This window comes from Dunckerocampus dactyliophorus, chromosome 17 (genome assembly GCF_027744805.1).
Source record: "Dunckerocampus dactyliophorus isolate RoL2022-P2 chromosome 17, RoL_Ddac_1.1, whole genome shotgun sequence".
In the NCBI taxonomy this organism is placed as follows: Eukaryota; Metazoa; Chordata; class Actinopteri; order Syngnathiformes; family Syngnathidae; genus Dunckerocampus; species Dunckerocampus dactyliophorus.
In genome coordinates, this window is record NC_072835.1 from 9,192,091 (window position 1) to 9,215,857 (window position 23,767).

Genomic DNA, 23,767 nt, shown 5'->3' on the forward strand with positions numbered 1-23,767 from the left:
GATGTGATAAAACAAACCACTTGAACCATCAAGTATGAATTTTATCCTATTCAACTTCAATTTAGTCTTCCCGGTGCTGTGGTAAATCGTTGTATTAATGAAAGACCGAAAATCCTTCTGAAAACCACATTTATACTTTTCCCTGTGGTGCGATCTCACTATAGATGAAAGGGAACGGAAAGGGCTGACAGGCAAACTATTAATGACGGTGAAGAAAAGACAAGATAGTCGGCTTAGGAGCACTCGGGAATCCCATCTTTCTTACTTTCTACCCACGTTCCCGCTGAAAAATGTCCTACAAAGGCAGCCAGTCCGTAAGAGATGAGCCTCAAAGAAAAGACAGCTATCACTTTCCCCAGCATTTGTTTCACATTCATTGTCGCCTATCGCAGTCTATGGTTTTGTCAGATTAAGAGGAACCGCAGAATGACTTTGATCTGTCGTTCTGTTTTCGAGTTTTGGGATTTTTACTCATGTGACAGCAACAAAATAAACTGTGCATGCTGGCAGCTTCTTAACTACTGACGATGTGACTTTAAACTTTTGAACTCATGTCTTTCTGTCCACGCAGTTCAGTAGCAGAGCAGCTAAAGCGAGGGGAGACAGTACAGGCGGAAGCCTTCGACAGTGTCACCATTTACTTCAGCGACATTGTTGGCTTCACGTCCATGTCCGCCGAGAGTACGCCGCTGCAGGTACACAAATGACACACATCATGCCATGTATGTATTTGTACATAGATATGAGAAAAACAGCTAAAATGCTCTTTTGACATGAGTAAAATAGCTAAATGTCGGCATGCTAACAGTTAGCATGTTAGCACCTGGTAAGATAGCACTCAGTACCAACAGTGCCATGGCAGTTCTACGGTGTCCCTACATCAGGCCCCATATGTATATATTTGCATTTAAACGAAAATAGCTAAAATTCTATTTTTTGACAAGGGTGAAATAGACATGCCAGACAATACTAAGTACCGAAAGTGCCAAGAAAACTGCTAATTTGACATGAGTGAAACAAGTAAATGTTAACATGCTAACAGTTAGCATGCTGGCACCTAGCAAGATAGCACTAATTACCGAAAGTGGCAATAAAAGTGCTAATTTGACGTGAATGAAATAGGTAAATGCTAACCTAGTAGAAACTAGTAAGATAGCACTAAGTAAAAAGACAGTAAGTAAGGCAGTTCTACGGTGTCGCTACATTATACCTTGTATGTATTTGCATTTAGACCTGAGTAAAATAGCTAAAATGCTAATTTGACATGAGCGAAATAGCTAAATGCTAACAGTTAGCATGCTAGCACCTGGCAAGATAGCAATAAAGTAAAATAAAGTGCCAATGCAGTTCTATGATGTCCCTACATCCAGGGCCATATTTTTTTTAAGAAATTCCCCATTGGAAATACGGGGGACCTAATCAAGAGGCCCGTTTTTTACTTAATTTTTTATTTAATAATGTCTACTAATTTTCTAATAACGTCGCCGTGTTTAGTTACATGAAATGAAAAACAGTATAACGTATGGGGGTTCTTCTTACGGTTATAAGCTAGCAACTCACTATGCAAAAAATTGCTATTGTTTTGGCAGAGCACGGAAAGGTTTTAGTAAATAGTAGTGTGATGGTCAGGGTTTTGCTGTTTAAGGGCCTGGAAAACTTGCGGTGATAAATGCAACCATGAATTCTGCTTTCAACCAAAAACTCCTGAAGGACAATGTCCGGCTGTCTGTTGGTGACCTGAAGCTGAAACCAATTTGGGTTCCGTAGCAGGACAATGATCGATGACACACCAGTAATTCGACATCTGAATGGCTGAAGAAAAACAAAATGAAGACTTTGGAGTAGCCTAGTCAAAGTCCTGACCTGAATCCTATTGAGACGCTGTGGCGTGACCTTAAAAAGATCCTAAATAATCATTTAAATTAAGTGATTATTCTCATCTAAGCTTCTATTTGCTAATGCTTCAACATGTTGCATGTACCATTTTTAACTTCCTTTTTGCAATGAGTCCTACACTTTCCCAAATAGAAAATGTTGATGCAGAGTTGAGTCATTGAGACATTGTGCTGCATGTCTCCCACCAGCTCCAGTTCTAAAGCTTTCTCACCAGGGAAACACGATAATGATGTCCAAACAGAGAGTCAGCAAGTGATGGTTGACAAGCTTACACCCTCACATGTGGAGGAATGACCTCGAAATGAACTATTGCATTTGGCCTCTTTGTGTGCTCATATTTGTCCAATTAGGATTGCATAATGAGGTTAGTCCAAACAGCAATACAGCAAGATTACTGAGCGTAAACAGTGTCATTTTTCATGTAAAACTATTATTTCCAAAAAGTCTAATATAAATACTCATATCACAGCGGAACTCGTTTGAGTCGGCCCTGTTTATGTTGACAACCCAAGCCCTCTTCATCCGTAACATCCAGCAGCTTTAAAGCCGATGTCAACATACGTGGTCGGCCGCTTTGGTCAACATAAAATTTTAAACCCGAAAGAGTCATTTCTATGAAAAGTCGGTCCGTTTGTGTCGACGTGTATTGTTAATGTCGTCCTTATCGCTAAACGGCATGAAAGGAAACAGTTAGCCGTTATTTCCCCTCCCCGCAGCCAACAAAATGCACCCATTATTTTGTTTTAGTTTTGCTCATGTAGTAAAGCATGGTCATTATAGTCTATTTTCGGTAATGTCGACAGCCAATTCGAGGGCCGTCCACTTAAAGGGATTCCACTGTGTTAGATATTTTGCTGTTGTTGTCTGACTCATTGCTATTGCACTACTGTACCTTCACGAATTGCCCTCTTCCTCTTAGGTGGTCACGTTACTCAACGACCTGTACACCTGTTTTGACGCCATAATCGATAACTTTGATGTTTACAAGGTAAGTTAAAGTTTCAGTGCTGGAATCGACACTAGGAAAGACATGAGATGATGAGTTTGTTCCTCCCTCAGGTGGAGACCATCGGCGACGCTTACATGGTGGTGTCAGGGCTGCCAGTGCGGAATGGGAAGCTCCATGCCAGGGAGATTGCCGGGATGTCGCTGGCTTTGTTAGAACAGGTGAAAACGTTCAAGATCCGCCACAGACCCAACGACCAGCTGAGACTCAGAATAGGTATTCACACAGGTGAGTCTCAACATACGGGTGGGAAGTTTCCCAAATAGCCTGCAGTCACAGTTGAAGTTGAATCTTCTCAAGGGACGGTACTTGGATGTAACTTAGAGTAGTCAATGTATAGCTTGGGAAGCAATATAGATTTGCTGTCCTCTGAAAATAAGTCAACACACAGCCATTGTTCTAGCTACCTAACTCGCTGGCAACACAAGTGTTACTGGTGGTTGCTTCCGAAGGGGGAGGATCCCGCTCTGCTTCAGAATGTCACAGTACATTTTTATTTCCCTCGATTAACCGCAGCTCCCCTGTGCCGGTAGCACTCATTGCAGCCCCAGACCATGACGGTACCACGACCCTGCTTGAGTGTCTGCAAGACACAATTATCTTGCTACTCGCTTGTGTTGCCAGCTTATACACCAGTTTATAGTAAATCGATACAGTCGTCCCTCGTTTATCGCGGTTAATTGGTTCCAGACCCGACTGCCGTAAGTGAATTTCTACAAAGTAAGATAAAATGTTAATAAATGTAATATTTTCGTAGTTTGGACGAAATAACACACCTATAGTCACCTTTACACTCCTATTATTCTTTGATTACATCACATTGCTACTGCTCTGGCTACGAGATCACTGCAGGGACATAAGAGATGGCCACGGCTGCATAGCATGCTAACGAGCTAACTAGTAAGACTCCAATTTATTTATTCTAAACTTAAGAAAGGGTTTCAAATGGAGTGGGGAAGAAGGACAAAATAAAAAGCCAAAACCGTACCACTTCCGCATGGAATAGGAGGCGGACTTCTTTTCACTCTATCATGTCAGACATGCCATGGCTAACTACCTGCAGTGTGACGGTCATGTGATGTAATGTCATGTCTTATCAATGTTTTGTGTCACGTCTGACACCTAATGGCCAGAATACCACATATAACTAATTTCAGTATTTTTTGCCTATTAATGGGCCATATTCAAACCACGAAACAGTGACCATTTATTAATGAATTCATTTTGAAAAGCCACAATAGTGTGACTGAGCGATATTCAAACTGCGTTGTAGCAAGAGATGACTGTACTGCAATACAGGCTTTTTGTATAGTATTGTTCCTTGAGAAGATATACTGTAATAAAAATGGGTGCTGAAATGTGAGGGCTATACTGACTTTTGTGAGATATATGGAGACCCTTGAACAGGTTTCACCTCCTGGACCACAGGTCCTTCCTGACTGAAATGCATACATCCGTTTTCTGGAATGTACATCCACTGCGCCACATAGATTATTTGGCATTCTACAGTCTTTCTTTTTGTGTGATAGATGCTGCGGATGACCAACACAGGAATTTGGTACTTGGCCTCTTGTTACTCCGGTATTCAACCGTACACATTCATCTTTAATGAATGTCACTAGTGAACAGAACACCAGTCTGTTGTTGAAGGCAGAACATCTTCAGGAATCTCATTATTTTTACACATAATCCAGCAAAGCCAGATACTGTCGCAACTGAGAGTTAGATGTGTGACTACGCCAGCATCTGGTGTGACATACACATCTGACCAAAATGTAAAGACCAGTTGAAAAACTGCAAGAATTTACATTTTGCGCTGTTGTGTTCTGTTTAGGTCATCCATTTATTGCAAACAACCATTCAAGTGAAATAGGCTGTTCATCATCTGATCGAAAGTTTAAGACCATAGCTCAAAAAAACCCTGAAACCCCCCTAAAATAGAAACAAAATATTCAAAAAAGGACTTGTTAATGAGTAGCTCCGCCATTCTTGTTAATCACCTCAAAAATGGGTTTGGGCATCAAGCCAGTGTTTCCAGGAGGCTAGTGGGAATGTTGCTCAAGGTGGTGAAGATGGCTTCTTGGAGGGCATCCACTGTCTGGAACTGCCTTCCCTTGCCATCCATCTCCAAATGTTCTCAACGGGCTTTACATTAGGGGAATACGTAGGATGGTCCAAAAGAGTGAGGTCATTCCTCTGGAAGAAGTCCTTTGTCAGGCGGACGTTGTGAACTGCAGCGCTGTCCTGTTGAAAAAGCCAGTCATTACCACACAGACAAGGGCCTTCAGTCATGAGGGACGCACCCTTCAACATCTCTCCACATAGCCAGCAGCTGTTGACGCCCCTGCACAACCTGAAGCTCCTGGCACAAGCCAAATGTGCAAGCAATGGCCCATTTCGGTTTCACTTTTGGTTATGTCAACAACAATGGTGTGGCCACCCTTGGTGACTCTCCGGCCACCCCGGTGGGCCACCCCCACGGCTGGGGGACAATTTGAACAAACGCGGCTCTGTGGTGCAGAACGCTTGGACACATTTCAGTGCAGCACGCAACAGAAGAGAGCTAGCTGCCTATTTTGTGGAGGAGCTGTCAATAAAACTGCATCTTGCATGCACTGCAAGCGGTAGGTAAGTCAGTGTTTCAGCTGGCCCACACTTCTGTGAAACTTTAAAAAGCATTCTTCTTCAGGAGGTTGGCTGATGATGACAGCAGTACCCAGCATCCACGCTTAAGGATGTTTGAGCCAGCTGGAGCCCGTCCCAATTGACACCCATTTGTATTCCACTACACACTGTGATAATATCTCATCTCTGTGTTTTAGGTCCAGTCTGTGCTGGAGTGGTCGGATTGAAAATGCCCAGATACTGTTTGTTTGGAGATACTGTCAACACAGCATCCCGAATGGAGTCGAATGGAGAGGGTGAGTGCCAAAATCACTTGTTATTGTTTGGTTTTCTCAGAACCCATTCAGGCCTTCACACATGTCTGGGTTTTCAACATGTGTAGCACAAATATTCTACTGGTGACAATGTTCCCGTGTATTTTTTGCCTCTTCTCGGGCCTGCGGCTTTTTCTTGTTTGTAAAAAGATGATTTGTTTCTCGACTTGATTTAGTAATGAATCAACTTGTTTGATAATGCATGATACAGTATGACGGCTAGTAGGAAGAGAAGAGGCGATCCATTCGGTTTCTTGTCGCAGCAATGGCTACTTTCGGTTTCAGTTGTGTTGATAACCGCATACGTTGACCTTGTGCATTGTTAAGAAATAGGAACAAATTTTAATTTAAAAATAAAGATAAAATAAGTTTAAAATGTAGTAAAAGGTAAGTCATTAACTTCTTTATATTCATTGAAAAATGGTTTATTTGTAATAAACAATATATTAAATGTGTTTCTTAATATTATATTATATTATATTATTATATATTATTATACATTATATATTATTATGTATTATATAGTTAAATGTGGCATGATCTGTGTTCTTGGGGAGTTATTATTGTCAATTGTTGTTGACTTCCAGCAGCATCAAGTCTTTGTGAGCTGTAGCTTTTATTTTCTTCTAGTTGAGATGATGTCATCATCAGTATTCGTCCAGTTCTATTACATGTACTTTGGCTTTCTCTGGTCCTTCGTGTCCACACAATTGTTATTAAACACCATTATCTTTAATGATAATGACAATAATTAGTCATGAGGGGAAATTCAATTTTCCTTCATCATCATCAGTCAGCATTTGCTTCGGAAACGTAATACAAGACACATGCAAGACTTTTATTCTGATGGTTCTATTCTTAAACTGCAGAGAAGTTTGGTGGGATATCATTGGAGAAAATCATTGGCGATATCGATTAACTACTGAGTCGCTTCCTGTGTTCCGCCTCTGCTGGTAAATAATTGATAGCACTTAGAGCGAAGGGCCCTTAGCCAGCAATAAACAGCAGCCTGAAGCCACCGTCAGGATCCGCGTCTCAAATCTCTGCACTCCGCATCAACTCTGCAAAATGATAATGCAGATTTGTTAGCGTTTTGGCTGCCCGTGTCCGACAAGACCTTGCACACACGAAGACACAGTCCTCTCTAAGTGTGTAATAAAGCAGACAGAAACGACAAAGTGGACATTTGACGATAAAGAATTGCAGTAATTGCAGACGATGATCATGTTTTTCATGTGTTTGACAGCTTTGAAGATCCACGTATCCTCAGCCACAAAAGAAGTGCTGGATGAGTTTGGTTACTTTGATCTACAGTTACGAGGAGACGTAGAAATGAAGGTAAGCAGCTTTAACCCTTCCCAGAGCACTCATTGAAGTACTGGCTAACAGTAATGTGACTGTAATGTTTGGTGAGACACACAAGCACCAGACTTGATTGCCTGAACAACAGGCTTTTATTGCAGGTTTGAATTATCTCAGAACAGGCCCAAAAAAAACACTAAAATAATACAATAATGCACTTTCTGTCCGCCCACTCAGCTCCCCTTGCACATGAACACATTCACAGCAACACATGAGCACGAGTCTTATTTATGTCTAAAATGTATTCTTTTTTCATATTATGTCTGCTATATTGGGTAATACAAGTGTAAAGGTGACTATGGGGGTGTTATTTCATGTCTAGAGGGCTCTAACAATGTTAAAAAAAATGTATTTAGAAGGTCATAAACCGGTTTTCTATGCTCTAACTACGAAAGTATTCCTTTTCTAAATGAGGAATCCTACATTGCAGAAATGTACTTAATCGGGTCGGGTCTGGAACCGATTAACCGGAATTACTCTATTTTTTATATTATTTTTTATATTCCAATTGCCATTATTAATTATTTAAAAAATACAATGTATTCCGTTGTGACTGGAGATGCTTTGCCAAACCTTCACTTGCTGCTTGTTTGTGGGTCTTGCTGCCTTCAGTAAGCAAAATGCATGGCAGACACGGGCTACATCAGCAGCAATAGAATTTGCAATACTATTTTTAAATAACCCTAAATCATGAACTACCTAAATTAATCCAATGGTCTCTGAAGCACGAGACTCTTCGAAGCAAGCTTTCTATGACAAATTTCTACAGAAAAGTCCAATTTTGTATTTTATGGGTGTTTTTTTACCGTTTATTTTTGGTGTTTGTCGCTTTTTTTGCTGTTTTTTTGCTTGACTGCATAACATGTCGAGAACGTCGTGTGGGAAGTACACAAGGAGGCACATTCACATACTCTTGGTATTCACTGTTGTATAGCTCATAGTTCATATTGTCGGCATACACGACTGACCGCTTGTGTCGACATCAAATTGGAGATGACTGTGAAAAATCGGTCCGTTTATGTCAAAATGTGTTGTAGTATTGTTAACTTCATCATTATCGCGCACATGTTTTATGACAACAATGGCGTACCCTTAAAGCTCCGGCGTCAGTCATTTTTTTTATGTCTCTGGTGAAAGTCATTTTAAATGGCTATTTTCGGTTATGTCGACAACCATATACTGTATGTTAACGTGAGTCGGCCAATCCGAGGGCTGTCGACTTAAACAGGTCCCACTGTACTGCTACTGCTAAAATAAATCAGTAGATTTTTTTTTAATGGCCAAGTCAGTGTCCTGATGGCAACCTAATAGAGCTTACTGGAGGTAAAGCCAACCCAGATCTTCCAGATCTCCTGACTGTGTGGCCAACATCCCAAGTAGGATTCAATATTAATAAATGGAATATTTCCATAGTTAGAGCATAGAAAACCTGTTTATAACTTTCTATATATGCTTTTTACCATTATCAGAGCCATGTAGACATGAAATAACACCTTCACACCCCTATTATTCTTTGTTTACAACACATTACACAATTGTAATGCGTAGGCCGCCACTTTAAACATAGCATGCTACCCAGCTAACTAGTTAGCCTCCAATTTATTTATTGTAAACTGAAGAAAGGGTTTCAAACGGAGTGGGGAAGAAGGACAAAGTAAGAAGCTAAAAACGTACCACTTCCACACGGAATGGGTGGAGAGCTTTTTTTTCACTGTGTCATGTCGGACATGCCATGGCTGACTTCAGTGCAGAGTGAAGGTAATATAATCTAATGTCATGTATGATCAGTGTAACATTACTGACGCTAGTGACCAGAATACTACATATACAGTGGTGTGAAACAGTGTTTGCCCCCTTCCTGATTTCTTAATCTTTTGCATGTTTGTCACACTTAAATGTTTCAGATCATCAAACAAATGTAAATATGAGTCAATGACAACACAACTGAACACAAAATGCAGTTTTTAAATGAAACTTTTATTATTAAGGGAGAAAAAAACTCCAAACCTACATGGCCCTGTGTGAAAAAGTGATTGCCCCTAAACCTAGTAACTGGTTGGGCCACCCTTAGCAGCAACAACTGCAATCAAGCGTTTGTGATAACTTGCAATGAGTCTCTTACAGCGCTGTGGAGCAATTTTGGTCCACTCATCTTTGCAGAATTGTTGTCATTCAGCCACATTGGAGGGTTTTCCAGCATGAAGCGCCTTTTTAAGGTCATGCCACAGCATCTCAATAGGATTCAGGTCAGGACTTTGACTAGGCCACTCCAAAGTCTTCATTTTGGTTTTCTTCAGTCATTCAAAGGTGGACTTGCTGGTGTGTTTTGGATCTTGTCTTGCTGCAGAACCCAAGTTGGTTTCAGCTTGAGGTCACGAACAGATGGCCGGACATTCACTTTCAGGATTTTTTGGTAGACAGCAGAATTCATGGTTCCATTTATCACAGCAAGTCTTCCAGGTCCTGAAGCAGCAAAACAGCCCCAGACCATCACACTACCACCACCATATTTTACTGTTGGTATGATGTTCTTTTTCTGAAATGTGGCGTTACTTTTAGGCCAGATGTCATGGGACACACCTTCCAAAAAGTTCAACTTTTGTCTCGTCAGACCACAGAGTATTTTCCCAAAGGTCGTGGGGATCATCAAGATGTTTTCTGGCAAAATTGAGATGAGCTTTAATGTTCTTTTTGTTCAGCAGTGGTTTTCGTCTTGGAACTCCACCATATAGGCCATTTTTGCCCAGTGTTTTTCTTATGGTGAAGTCATGAACACTGATCTTAACTGAGGCAAGGGAGGCCTGCAGTTCTTTGGATGTTGTTGTGGGGTCTTCTGTAATCTTTTGGATGAGTCGTTGTTGTGCTGTTGGGGTAATTTTGGTTGGCCGGCCACTCCTGGGAAGATTCACCACTGCTCCATGTTTTGGCCATTTGTGGATAATGGCTCTCACTGTAGTTTGCTGGAGTCCCAAAGCTTTAGAAAAGGCTTTAGAACCTTTTCCAGCCTGATAGATCTCAATTAATCTCACTTAAGTTATGTTTTAACGTGGGGCAATCACTTTTTCACACAGGACCATGTAGGTTTACATTTTTTTTCTGCCTTAATAATAAAAAGTTTCATTTAAAACATGCATTTTATGTTCCGTTGTGTTGTCATTGACGAATATTTACATTTATTTGATGATCTGAAGCATTAAGTGTGACAAAAATGCAAAGAAAGAAGAACTCAAGGGGGTCAAACACTTTTTCACACCACTGTCACTTGTCTTTCAATGTTTTTTGACTAAAACAGTCCGTAAAACAGCGACGTTCGAACCACGATGTAGCGACAGACGACTGTATTCGTAACTAGAAATCATGTCAAATCAGTGTGAAAATGCCACATGCATGCGCTGTTCTCAAATGTGGAAATCGTTCAAATGTGTATTTTGGAAAAAGTCATGACAAAGATCTCATAAAGGAGCGGTGCAGTGACACTCCCAAGAAAAAAAAGCTTGCTCTGATGATAGCGCCATCATAAATAGCAATAAAAAATGTTTTGTCAACTTTATGATGCATTTTTTGACTGATGTGAGGAAAAATCAGCCATGTCACTCGTGAGCCCCTAAAACTGGAGAATAATTAAGTGTATTCACATAATTGCCTGTTCATTTATTAATTATAATGTGACAAACTGAAGAGAAATTTTCAATATCAACATGCTTTTAGTATTTTGGAACAATAATGTAGCTTTTTTTTTTTTTTATTGAAATACGTTGAAGGTGGGGGTGCAATATGAGCTCCGGCACCCATCAGGGTCACCCTTAGAGGATGTACGTAACCTCACCCCGCCCTCCCTCCGTTGCCACTGATGAACTTATTGATTTGTGTGTTTCAGGGCAAAGGTAAAATGAGAACGTATTGGCTTCTTGGGGAGAAGACTGATGTTTATGTCATCTGAGAGGCGGTCGGATGGGAAGCTCCAGCGGCCGAGCCATTTCTTTATTTGTTCTAGAATAAGTCTTTGTTGGTCATTTCCACGCAGATGAAAAACCAACGCAACCACACACCAAAAAACACAAAAAGAGGAAATTCCAGGTATTTTTATGACCTGAATGCTGCAATTGCTAAACAGGAAAAAAAAAATGTAAAATGTGCTTTTTTTGTATGAAGTTTTCTGTCCTCAGAGTGAGTACTTTTCACAGAAAATATCTTATTTTTTGTGCTTTCTATATTTAGATTTGTATAATGTGTTTTGAAGTAATGATGTATTAATATTTCCTTGGAAAATCCTTTGAAATTTAGAGACGGTGTTTATATTCATTGCTGCCGTTCTTTAACAGTGTTATACAATACAAGGTGTATATATGTATATCCAAGATACTGTAAGATATTTTGTTCAATAAACTCATTGGAAATACCCCGGAAAACATCAAATTACGCAGTATATTTCACATCTGTGTGCTTTTCCCTCTTCTTGTACAGGAGAATGTATAGCTTTCCTGAAATCCGTCAAAAATAAGTAGTTCTTCATTTAGCTTTAATTAGCTGCATTTAGTTGTCAACAGAGGAGGAAGTCGGGGGGTGGAAAGCGTTGGCAGCAACATCCGTGTGTCGTCATGACATCACCGCTCATTAGATGCTCATTATCAGCTGCGGAAGGGGCCACTTGGACAGGGTGTGTGTGGGTGTATGTGCAGTATGTGTGTGTTCATCTCTGCAGGAGGGCATCTTTCCCAACTGCATGGCTGTAATGACAACCGTCTTCCTCCAGGTAGCCTGTTAGCGGCAGAACATGCTCAGTGAACGTCTGGCTCACCAGCTAACTGTCTATCATCATGACATTTTTCTACATACACGCCAACGCCGCATCATGGCTCAAGTGTAATAAAGTGTTGGGAGTAACGAGTAGTCATATTACTATTTCGGACGTTACAACGCCGCTACCGTTACCAGCAGTGACATGTAGCGCCTTATTATGCACTGGTGTCTATAGCAACGATCTTCAGCCGCCATTGTTGAATACTACGACTGTACAGAGGAAATTAATAGCTAGTAAACAAGAGTTGTGGTTGCGCACTCTCCGGAAAACACTGCCCCCAAGCGTTCAATTAGAGAACTGCAAGTCACAAAGCGCCGTCTTGGGCTCCACGTTGCTTTTTTCAACCAAAAAAAATATAAGAAGGCCACCACTGGCTAGTAAATATTAGCAATAGTGGTTTAAAAGAACAGATTGTATAAATACATGTGTAACACATAACACATACACACATTCCTAACACCTACTTTTTCTTTGTCTATGGCCCGTTTCTCCTCTTACTCGTTCCTGTTCTTTCTAAATTGTGCACCCGATGGCTTTGACTTTCTTTTTTCCATGTTATGTTGGCACAAATGACAGTCGCTCAACAAGCAGTCAAGGCTAAACCAACTCATATTGACTCGCAATTGCCTCGTTTTTATTTAACATTTTTGTAGTATAATAACCTGTGTGTAGGACGGCGTATTAGGGTCACGTTGAAAAACACCTCCTGAGATTTCGAGAATAAAGTCATACGTTGACGAGAGAAAAACATTGACATGTTTGTCAAAAAAACATGACGAGAATAAAGCTTGCCTGAAGCAAGAGGAGTTTCTTCTTTTTCTTCTTTTTTTCCTCATAAATTTCTGACTTTCTCGTACATTTATTCTCGTAAATCAAATTTGAAAAATTCCCGTATATTTATGACTTTTTTCTCGTAATATTACGACTTTCTTCTCATAAAGTTTTTTTCTTGTAAGTTTCCGACTTTATTCTCAAAATCTCCAATTTTTTTTTCAATGTGTCCCTAATACTCCGGCATTTGTTTGACACTCTTGTTCTGCGATATAATTAATAATAATATCATAAATACACTCAGTTCATGGGACAAGGCCGTACACGAATTGGATCCACGAGAACGAGACGAAACCAGATTTTAACTTTGCTTTTAAGAAAAATACAATGAAAAAACATTTTTAAAATATCGCAATCTACTGATATAATTTCTCCTGCATTACCCTCGTCTGCACTGTCTATGCTGCCAGCTTCGCCTCCACTCACTGAGACTGTATGACTGACAAAAGGGCTCACTCTGTTCATGCCGTTGTTCTATGGAACAAACAAGGTTCTGAAAGTGAATCCTCTTCCTGTCTGTTTGGAGGCGAGTGACGAGGAAAGCAGACACGCGTGTACGTGGCAATATGTCGGGGCCGGCAAAATGATCGAGCTCATTTTCATTTATTGTGTGATTAATTCGATTGGCCGAGCGCCCTCGAGATAGATTGTCTTGTCCCACCCCTGTAATATAACATTAAGACTGGCAGCACGTTTTATTTTTGAGCCATTACTGTGGTAATTTACCTTTTTTAACCCTGTCATTAACCTGACGGCTGAGGCTAGCGCGCCCTATGCAGTACCTAACCAAGACCGCACCTTTAATTCGAATGAAACATATCTCAGCTGCACACACCATGACAACGCTAAATACGCGTTCTTTTACAGAACTGAAGGTTTTTCACCAAAAAAAAAGGTCTTCACAATCCACACTTTTTACTTCATTTACTTGAGACTTTGGCCAGAGGGATCATGAGATTGCATAATAATGAATGATTTTTGCCCATGTGAGTGTGAATGGTAAATCATTTCAGGTATTGTGTGCTTAGGTACAGTAGGTAGGTGCCATCGCAGCTCCCCTGTTTTATGGTCACGTTTCAGATTTCTTCGTTTCTGCCTTACCCCCAAATAACACCGTTCATTAAAGAGACATAAATAAGGGCGTAAAATATTATCTTTATAACCCCAAGCACAAATCCTCTTCCCCGTGGCCTTTGAGTGGAATTTCCTGTATCATCTAATGTTCTGACAGAAAATCTGCATACGTGTAAGCGTAAATGAATTGTCGCTATAGCTACCGCCCACTAATCCTTGCTGAACGCTCAGAAAGGATCAGCAGCGGCTGGCATTGTGCTGTGATTGACACAGCACACATTATGAGTATTGGTAGAACATTCCCAAGCGACGCTGCAGTGTTTCGACGCAGGAGAGGCGCACTCTTTCAAGTTGTCTTTTTCAAGGATAATTGCATGTTGCTTTTTCTGCTCTTGGAGGCTTTTGATGTCCGGCTTTATAACTAGCTGCAACAATTAGTGTAAACAAAAGGATAATTAAATGATATTGTTAGATATTATTACACCTAGAGATTCATTCTAATAGCTCAGTGCATTTACAATCTAATAGCTCCTCACACAAGGCCTTTTTGATACACACACTCACACAGCACAATCGGAGTTGCACAACACTTAGTGGTGTGAAAAAGTGTTTGCACCCTTCCTGATTTCTTTTTTTGCATGTTTGTCACTTAAATGTTTCAGATTATCAAACAAATTGAAATATAAGTCAATGAACACAAATTGAACACAAAATGCAGTTTTTAATGAAACTTTTTATTATTAAGGCAGGAAAAAAATCCAAACCTGCATGGCCCTGTTTGAAAAAGTGATTGCCCCCTAAACTTAATAACTGGTTGGGCCACCCTTAGCAGCAACAACTGCAATCAAGCATTTGTGATAACTTGCAGTGATAACTTAAAGTGCTGTGGAGGAATTTTGGCCCACTCATCTTTGCAGAATTGTTGTAATTCAGCCAAATTGGAGGGTTTTCCAGCATGAAGCGCCTTTTTAAGGTCATGCCACAGCATCTCAATAGGATTGAGGTCAGGACTTTGACTAGGCCACTCCAAAGTCTTCATTTTGTTTTTCTTCATCCAACCTGAAGTGAACTTGCTGGTGTGTTTTGGATCAGCTGCAGAACCCAACCTGAGGTCACCAACAGATGGCCAGACATTCTCTACACCCTTGGTAGTGAAAAGTACTGAAGGGTGCATCGGAGTTTGCCCAACCGGTTGTGGACTTGAAAAAGGCATTTGACTGTGTCCCTCGCGCTGTCCTGTGGGGTGTGCTTTGGGACTACGGGGTTGGTGGAACACCACTACATGCCATTCGGTTCTTGTACAACTGGAGCAGAAGTCTGATTCGCATTGCAAGCAGTAAGTCGAGCCTGTTTCGAACGTCGGCCTCCGCCAAGGCTGCCTTTTGTCACAGATTCTGCGCATCATTTTCAGGCACCTAGTCCGGATGCCTCCTGGACGCATCCCTGGTGAGGTTTTCCAGGCATGCCCAGCCAGGATGAAGACCCGGCACAGAGCTAAGACATGCTGAAGGGATCATATCTCAAAGCTGGCCTGGGAACTCCTTGGTGTCCTCCCAGTAGAACTGGAAGAAGTGGCCGGAGATCAGGAAGTTTGCACTTGTCTACTGAGACTGTTGCCCTTGTGACCCGGACTCTTATAAGTGGAAGAAAATGGATGGATGGAGTTGTCCAAAGAACCAGGAAGAAAGGCTAAAGAGAAGAAATAGCTTTTGGAAGCAGAATAAACAGCAGTCCTCTTTTATAGCCATGATATTGCACAATCAAGATAGGTAGGTCGCAAACAACACAACTTTTAGAAGTTAACGAGCCATGGTTTGTTCTTGTCTTTTTTTGTGTTAAAGCCGCACCGTAGTCAGTACCTTTTCTGTCTGCTTGAGGGCACTGGGAGTCTGTTCACCCTCTGGTGAGCCTGGATATACAATCATCCATCTTCTGAATGGATGACTAGAAACCGACTAGAAAGAATAATGTCACACTAACATTAAAGACATTCCAAGGGCTGTAGAAAGTGTGCAACCGACACGTGCACGGGCATCAGGTCTGAGGGGCAGGTGCTCAAGCACCCATCAACGTCACCATCTCAAGAATTATTCATAAATTATTATATACATATATATATATATATATATATATATATATATATATATATATATATATTATATATTATATATAATCATTATATTATATTATTATTATAATCAAATTTTCTGCAAATTTTGTAAGATAAATCAGTGTGGAAAATAATTAAGAAAGACTTAGAGAATCTTTACAGAAGGGCATATTTCTCATGTAGGGCTAAAGGCAGGCGCTTGAGCACCGCGAGGGGTCTATATGTGCACGTGCCTGGTGTATAATAAATGTTTCAACATTATATTATTGGCGACATGCTGACAACACGAACTGGCAGGCGCCATGATCCAACTGGGTAGGCAAGGCTTGCGCACTAAGCCGAGAAGCGATGCTCACGGCATCTCAGGTTTGTGCCCTGTTATTGATCAGGAAATGTGCAAATTAGGGAAATTAGGCAAGAAAATGTTAAAGAAAACAACAAAAAATCCTACAGAAAATGCATTTACAATACAGTTCAATGGACAAATGTTTATTTTATGTTATCATTGTTTTTCATCATGACTCGTGAGGCTCTGCATCGGCAGAAATGTCTACAGTGCAAGCACACCAGCACAATCTTCTCTACGTTATTAAAAAGCAGCTAGTGACAATTACTCGATGGTGAGCTCAATTTCTTCCCGTTGCTCCTCAATGGGTGTGGAGAACTGGGCGCACTTTCTGAAGGGAGTATTCGGGCTTTCTACTGCACTCACACCCTGTAACACGAAAAAATACTGCTTGTTGACCCATGTTCAAATGCATGCCGAACCTGACAGACTGTGTTTTTTTCAGGGGGGGTTATGATTGGGAGGAGAAATAATCCTTCACTTGACCTGGTGTTATCTTTTCAAGTGAATGGAAAACATGTAGGTATAAATGTTTGTATTTGGGAACGAAATCACCACCTAAATGTTTTCATGCGGCTTGACAAGAAAGTGAAGCTTGTCCTGGGCGTGGAACATTTGCCACCCACCTGTATCTGCTGGTAATTTTCACTCCAGTAGCTGATGGCCTGCTCGGTTTTATAATCATGAAGCTGGAAATGGAAGGAAGGAACACGGTTACAATAAAAATCAATAGTTAGTCTTTAACAATGAACTTCTACAGGGTATTGGTGAGCAACAGTAAAATGCTATCATGTTATCTACATGTTTCTTGCCATATTTACAGTACATTACCTACAATTGTATGTGATTGTCTCACCGAGTTCTGCCATTACAGTGGAACTCGTTCATGCCGACGCCCCTCGAACTGGTTGACTCATGTCGACATAAGCGGTTGTCAGCATAATCGAAACCGAAACTAAATATCGAGCAGAAGCCCAGAATGGAAGTACACAAAGTCTAAAAAGCATTTGCCGCGCCGATCTACAAAGTGAAAGTTACGTTTGCGTAGAAGTGAGAGTAAAGCTTGTATGAGTGAAAACAATGCATCTATTATGTCTCCCAGTATTTTTCTATCAGTCAGATGGAAGTGTTGAGCAACTTTAATTGTGCTGCGTGAGTGTGTGTCAAAAAGGTCTTATATGAGGAGCTATTAGACTGAAAATGCACTGAGCTGTTAGACTGAATCTACAGGTCTAATAATAATATCCAACAGTAGAAGTTCATATGGAAGATCAAAATTTCAAATCTTTACAGGTATGTGCTGTTGTCGTTTCACAATGCTTAGCAAAAAATGATGATTGCTTCAAAACGTCGACGTAAACGGACCCATTTCCCATAGAAATGACTCCAATGAGTTTCCAATTTTATGTCGACATTAGCACATCCGACTTAAAACGGGTTCCACTGTATTCTCTTCCTGAAAGACACAGTGCTTTGCTTCACAAAGGCACTACAGAATGAGGACTGTGGTGAAGAGTTTTCTGCAAGACAGTGGAGGTGTCTGGGCTGGACGACCACAAAAGATGGCATCTGTGCAGTTGCCATAGCAATGAGAGACTATTCTCATGACTGCAAGTCATTTTGACGATATTTTTTATGGTAAAATGTGTACAATGCTAATTTAAATGCTGTTTAAATGCACCCTGTGTTGGACTGGTGACTAATCCTGGTTGTCTGTCTTTCACCTACAGTCATCTGGTATAGGCTCCAGTTTCCCCAAAACCCTGAACGGGATAAATGTTGGAAAATGCCTGCATGGACATACGTGTGTGATTTTAGTAGTTTGGGGGATAAATCCGTCAACTCGAAAATCCCTCTGGGTTATGGTGGCAAAGTCAGTTTGGGGTAGTGGTGGGTTCCGTTCAGCATGGATCTTCTCTCTGCAAAAACACCATCAAACAATTACAACACAAATTAGCGGCTGGGCCTCAAACCTAATACTTCTGTCAGTTATCATGGTTAATTGGTCCCAGACCCGACTCTGGTAAGTGAATTTCCCACAAAGTAAGATTCCTTCTTTATAAATGGAATATTTCAGAGTTAGTTAGAGCACTGAAAACCTGTTTACAACCATGTCGTTTTTTCACATAATTAGAGCCCTCTAGACATGAAATAACACCCCTATAGTCGCCTTTACAGTCGTATTACCCAATATAGAAGCCATAACAAAAGAAAGTAAGCCATTTCAGACATACAGTAAACAAGACTTGTACTCTCGTGTGTTGCTGTAAATATGTTCCAGTGCTAGGGGAGCTAAGTCGGGGGTGGAAGTTGAGTTTTTTAGCCCATGCTAGACATGATTGTGCCTTTTGTGTGATCATTCAAACCTGCAAAAAAAGCCTGTGTGCTTGTGTGTCTCACTGAACAGTGCGGTAACATGACTGACACATAGTGACCAGTGTACAATACTACATATAATCGCGACATCTTTGAATGCATCTTCTGAGCACCTTATGTTTGTATTTTAGCACATTTAGCCATTTTTCTGCTTGAAAATGCTAATTAATGCAAAAATATATGTGACATTCGCTCAAATGTGGATTTTTATTGACTAATAATAGCCTGTCTTCAACCATTAATTAGCATGATTTATTCATATCTTTTTGGAAAACGGTGAAAATTCAAAACGTGAAGCGGTGATGGTGGTGCTAATATAGGCTCACACACTAGGAGAGTTCCTTGTTGTTGTTCCCTTTTACTTCCGGTTTCTGTAAAGTACTTCCTGTGTTGGCAATCGTGTCATAAATATAACATAATGAAACATTACTGACATCTAGTGACCAGTGGAGAATAGTACATATCATGACATAGCGTTGAATGCCTTTTCTGAATGCTTTATATTAGTATTTTAGTTTATTTAGTAGTTTTTATGCTTGAAAATGATTAATTTAGGCCAAACATTTGCGTAAATATGCATATTTGTGACTAATAATAGGCCGTACCACAACACAGTGATGATTTATTGATTAATATAGGCCTATTTTGAAAAACCATGATAGAATGAAGCCGTGAGATTCAAAGCGCCATGTGGCAACAGACGACTGTACTGTTGAATTTATACCTTCAGTCGGGTTAATCAATACATGACAGTGTTATCCATGTAGAAGCACTATAAAGTAGAGATACTGATCTCGCTAGACTTGTGCAGACATACCAAGTGAGGTGCTGTGGTGGAACAGAAATGCAACATGATCCCTAGCAGGTAGTGTTCTCCATTGAGGAGCCACTTCCTGATAACATGTATGTGCAATTCAAAAATATGCTTTCAATAATAACAACAATACTTACCTCATTATCTGAGCAATTCTTCTTTCCAAAAGCTCGGACCTGATGCCTGTAGAGATGAAGAAATAAGCATGTTCTGTAGGGGTGTGATTGGACTTCAGCCATGTGACTGTACAATTATGACAGCTGCTTGGAGTGGCTTGCCAATAAAAAAAAGAACTCCACATACCCCGCAGCCTCACCCCTGGACTCCTGGGAGGGGCAAATGCAGCCCTCAGAGTGGTGATCTTCTCCATTGTAGCCCCCGGGTTTATGTTGAAAACTCCCCCGTGTCCTCTTTTCTGTGTGTGTCCCCTCGTCTCCTCCAACTCATCAGCTGCATTACTCTTCTGGATAAATAGGACAGTGGAATTAAATATCAACCGTATCGATACCAAGGGTAGTATCAGTATCGGATTGATACTAGAATGATGAGGTTGATATATATATTTTTTTATTTCCACAAATATGTGTTTTTCTTGTTCACATTGTTGATATTATTATATATTGGCTTACATGGTATCAGATCAATGCCAGCATCTACAATATCACCCAACTCTAAGCAGGATGAGAAAATTTTATGTGTTTTAATCCTTTCCGTTTTTTAATCCCATTAAAGATACATTTTGCTTTAAGGTCATACATTGCATTTTATGGCCTTTTGAGTGTACTGGGATCAAATCTTGTAAATCCAATACATTGCATTAATATCTAATAATATACTTCATTAATAATGGATTCATTTTCCATCCGTTCATCTCCTTCCACTTATCCGCATTCATTTTATTTTTTACAGTATGACAAGGGCCAATAAAAAAAAAAACGAGCTGCGTGCCAAAAATGGCCCTTGGGCCACACTTCGGACACTACTAGTTGGTACTGGTTACCCAGGTTAACCCACCATTCCTCCAACTTGATATAACTGCTGCAATATATTGTGAGACTTCTACACTTAGTTTTAACTTCGTTTAGGCCTCTTGAGAATTGTATCTAACCGCCGAGTGAGCGATTTGCATGTCTTATTAGACACGATGACGTTGCCATGGCGTAATCGACCTTAATTGTGTCAAAGTAAAGTGAGTCGCGCAAACAAGGGTTAATAAATGTTGTCTGGGCTTCTACACAAGGGGTTGCTTTTTACTCCTGCCCTTAAAGTAGACCAACTATCCCCGTTATTACGTTCTTCCTTAATCGACTTTATTGCATGCTTTATAATATATCTGCAACGTGTGGAAGAAAATATATTATAATCATTTAGTAAAATAATGACTAATGACATGACTGAGCATGTGTAATGACACTCGAATAAGCAGGTAAGCGTTTGGCTGGTGCTATAAATAATAAATATAATGAGGGTAATAATACTGGAAAAAATACGAACCTATTTAGGCTTTTATTTTGAAATTTTGTTAGGCTAGCAAAAACAGGTACATCCAGGTATTTATATATTTTTTAACAGTTGCTCCAGTCTGTGAAATTAAAAAAATATAACCCTGAGTACCATCTATTACATTTTTAATGGCAGAAATATAAAGTTTGGCTGCTAGCTAACGCCCCTGATGCTACCGGAAGGGGCGAATGTAATTTCGTCCAAATGAAATAGTGTATGAAAGAAATAAATACTTCAAATCATTTTCTTTATATTTGGTTATCCTTTAAAATAAATAACCTTGATGACCTTATATTAAGTTTTAATCGTAAAAATATAGAGTTTGTCTGCGAGCTAACGCCGCTGAGGCTACCGGAAGTGGCGAAGTCATTTCGTCCAATAAATGAAATACTGTATAATAAATACTTTACGCCATTATCTTCATATTTGTATTTCGTTTTAAATACATTACAATGCCACAAAGAGCATAATTGTTTGTATTTCTTTTTAAATACATTACAATACCACTAAGAGTTCTGTTAATTATTTTTAAAGCTGTATAATGCCGCCACTTAGCACACTGACCTCGTCTGCGTCGTTGTCTTGTTGATTTATATCCTCTGCCTCGTTCTCGTCCATATCGGTCCACATTGCATCTGTAGGACAAATGTCTAATAACAACAATAATATGTCTGTGAATGAATAAATGTCTGAACTACGAACTGCTTTTAAAGTTAAACTCGTGTCCTCTGAATACAGAGGGCGGAAGTGTCTCCATGGTAACGGAGACACACATCCTGTACTGGAGTTTCAAGGAAATGATCCATGCTAGAGGCGAAGGTTACATCGTATGAAATAAATGATGTATTTTAGACCTCCTCCTAGAGTTAAATAACCAGTCAGTTTGACAAACATGATGCTGTGTTTGTTAGTGGTGGGCGGATCTGTCCCAATAGCGATGGCATTTGGTAAACCAAGTATCAGTATTGGATCCATACTAGTGTGATGAAATCGAAACTCAGGGAGTTCCTGATAAGCAAAAAGCCAAATGATTTGAATGAGAGCCAATAGTAGTTTTTGCTTTTGTTTTGCCCAAATAATTGTATGTAATAAAAGGGGAAAAGGGTATCATTTTATTATTTGATATTGTTAGTCTTATATCGCTGTATTATATAGTTTAATTGTTTACATATAATTTTCTTGTGATTTCTTTTTTTACATAAAATTTTTGTCCTGCTTATAATCATGATAAACAATGATCAAAAGCAAAATCACAAAATAATTAAATAATCTTGAAAAATAGCAAGTAAAAAGTATCGGTATCGATAATACTGTCATAACTACTGTGTATTTACTTGATTCCTAATCAATACCAAAACATACAGTACAGTAATCCCTCACCACTTCAAATTTTGCGGCTTCTCTCTATCACGTTTTTTCAAAAAGACATTAACAAATCATGTTGTTTCGTGTTTAAATACAACCTATTATAAGTAAAAAATAATATGCAAATTTGAGGGAATGGTACATATTTTATGCCTAAATTAATCATTTTCAAGCAGAAAATGGCTAAATGAGCCAAAATACAAATATAAGGCATTCAGAATACGTTGTGATGATATGTAGTATTCTACACTGGTCACTAGGTGTCAGTAATGTTACTGTCATGTTCAGTGAGACACACAAGCACCAGACTTGATTGTCAAAACAACAGGCTTTTATTGCAGGTTTGAATGATTTCACAACAGGCACAATAATCCCTAACTACTGTTGCGGCCGTACTCCACACCAAGCTAAAACTCAACTTTCGCCCCCTGACTCAGCTCCCTCAGCAACACATGAGCACAAGTCTTAGATGTCTTATTTTCTCTAATTATGCCTTCTATATTGGGTAATACCAGTTTAAAGGTGACTATAGGGGTGTTATTTGATGCCTAGAGAGCTCTAATAATGTTAAAAACCATATTTAGAAGGTTGTAAAGACGTTTTCAATGCTCTAAATATGAAAATATTTTACAAATATGGAATCCTACTTTGCAGAAATTCACTTATTAGGTCGGGTTTACAACCAATTAACCGGACTAAACAAGGGATTACTGTGTTGACCAACCCGCATGCTTATACCACTGCAAACTACAACATAAATATTGTTATACCTCTCTAAAAATGAGAATAATGAACATTTTCAAACTGCAGTATGACAGCCCCACTTAAAAAGCATAAAAAAAGGTTTTGTTTTTGTGGAGGATGAAGTGTGAATCATCTTCCTCCCATTCCTTCAGATGGCCAGATTGAAAATCTGCACTTTTGCTAACAACCTTCTCCCCTGAGGTGCAATTAAAGGAAACACAAACAAAAGTACACTGCTGTCATTTCACCACTCCTTTGATTTTACAGTACATCTAAAGACGAACCCTGAACTCTGACAATACAGCCGGCACATTCAACTTTTAAAAAAAGCATCCTCGACGAGGAAGCATTTGGTATGAGCTTCCAGGAAGCTGCCTCAAAGCTAAATGAAATGGAAGCCTGTAATTACTGCTAACGCTTGTGTGCCAAAAAAAAAGCTGAGCGAGCACAGTATGCATAATCATCAATTAGAAAACATTCAATGTTTTAATTCATGGCAAGTTGGGGGGGGGGGGGGGGGGGGGGGAATAAGGCGATCTTGTTTAGCTTGCTCCTTGCCTGCAATCCATTTCTCGTCACATGTTGAATCCCTTTATTCAA

The 23,767-nt window shown here is 39.9% G+C and overlaps 2 protein-coding genes across 3 annotated transcripts in view; one reads left to right on the plus strand and one right to left on the minus strand.

Annotated features, from left to right (window-relative positions):
* Positions 1-11,619, plus strand: part of npr2 (natriuretic peptide receptor 2) — a 100,605-nt gene extending 88,986 nt beyond the window's left edge. Inside the window, exons 17-22 of the mRNA XM_054756654.1 lie at positions 572-695; positions 2,816-2,884; positions 2,956-3,130; positions 5,725-5,823; positions 7,088-7,179; positions 11,081-11,619. Of these exons, the coding sequence (XP_054612629.1) occupies positions 572-695; positions 2,816-2,884; positions 2,956-3,130; positions 5,725-5,823; positions 7,088-7,179; positions 11,081-11,143 (622 nt within the window). The 3' untranslated portion in view covers positions 11,144-11,619. The remainder of the gene's footprint in view (positions 1-571; positions 696-2,815; positions 2,885-2,955; positions 3,131-5,724; positions 5,824-7,087; positions 7,180-11,080) is intronic.
* A 4,585-nt stretch (positions 11,620-16,204) lies between these two features.
* spag8 (sperm associated antigen 8) lies at positions 16,205-21,804 on the minus strand. Of its 2 annotated transcripts, none has more exons than XM_054757538.1 (6): positions 21,623-21,804; positions 19,859-20,015; positions 19,693-19,738; positions 18,170-18,284; positions 16,992-17,054; positions 16,205-16,734 (listed from the first exon to the last, which is right to left on the minus strand). In XM_054757538.1, exons 1-6 carry the CDS (start codon positions 21,686-21,688, stop codon positions 16,630-16,632), a joined length of 552 nt encoding a protein of 183 aa, XP_054613513.1. In that variant the 5' UTR covers positions 21,689-21,804; the 3' UTR covers positions 16,205-16,629. The 2 variants fall into 2 exon arrangements, with proteins under 2 accessions (XP_054613513.1, XP_054613512.1); XM_054757537.1 differs by having other exon boundaries at positions 19,859-20,018.
* Between the last annotated feature and the right edge of the window lie 1,963 nt (positions 21,805-23,767).

What these genes read in the sequence shown, in the direction of transcription:
- spag8 (XM_054757537.1), bottom strand. Translation starts at nt 21,688, where the DNA reads ATGTGGACCGATATGGACGAGAACGAGGCAGAGGATATAAATCAACAA. An exon ending in AAGACAACGACGCAGACGAG is followed by an intron (nt 20,019 to 21,622) that starts GTCAGTGTGCTA and finishes CTATTTATCCAG; the next exon opens with AAGAGTAATGCAGCTGATGA. An exon ending in AAAATTACCAGCAGATACAG is followed by an intron (nt 16,735 to 16,991) that starts GTGGGTGGCAAA and finishes TTCGTGTTACAG; the next exon opens with GGTGTGAGTGCAGTAGAAAG.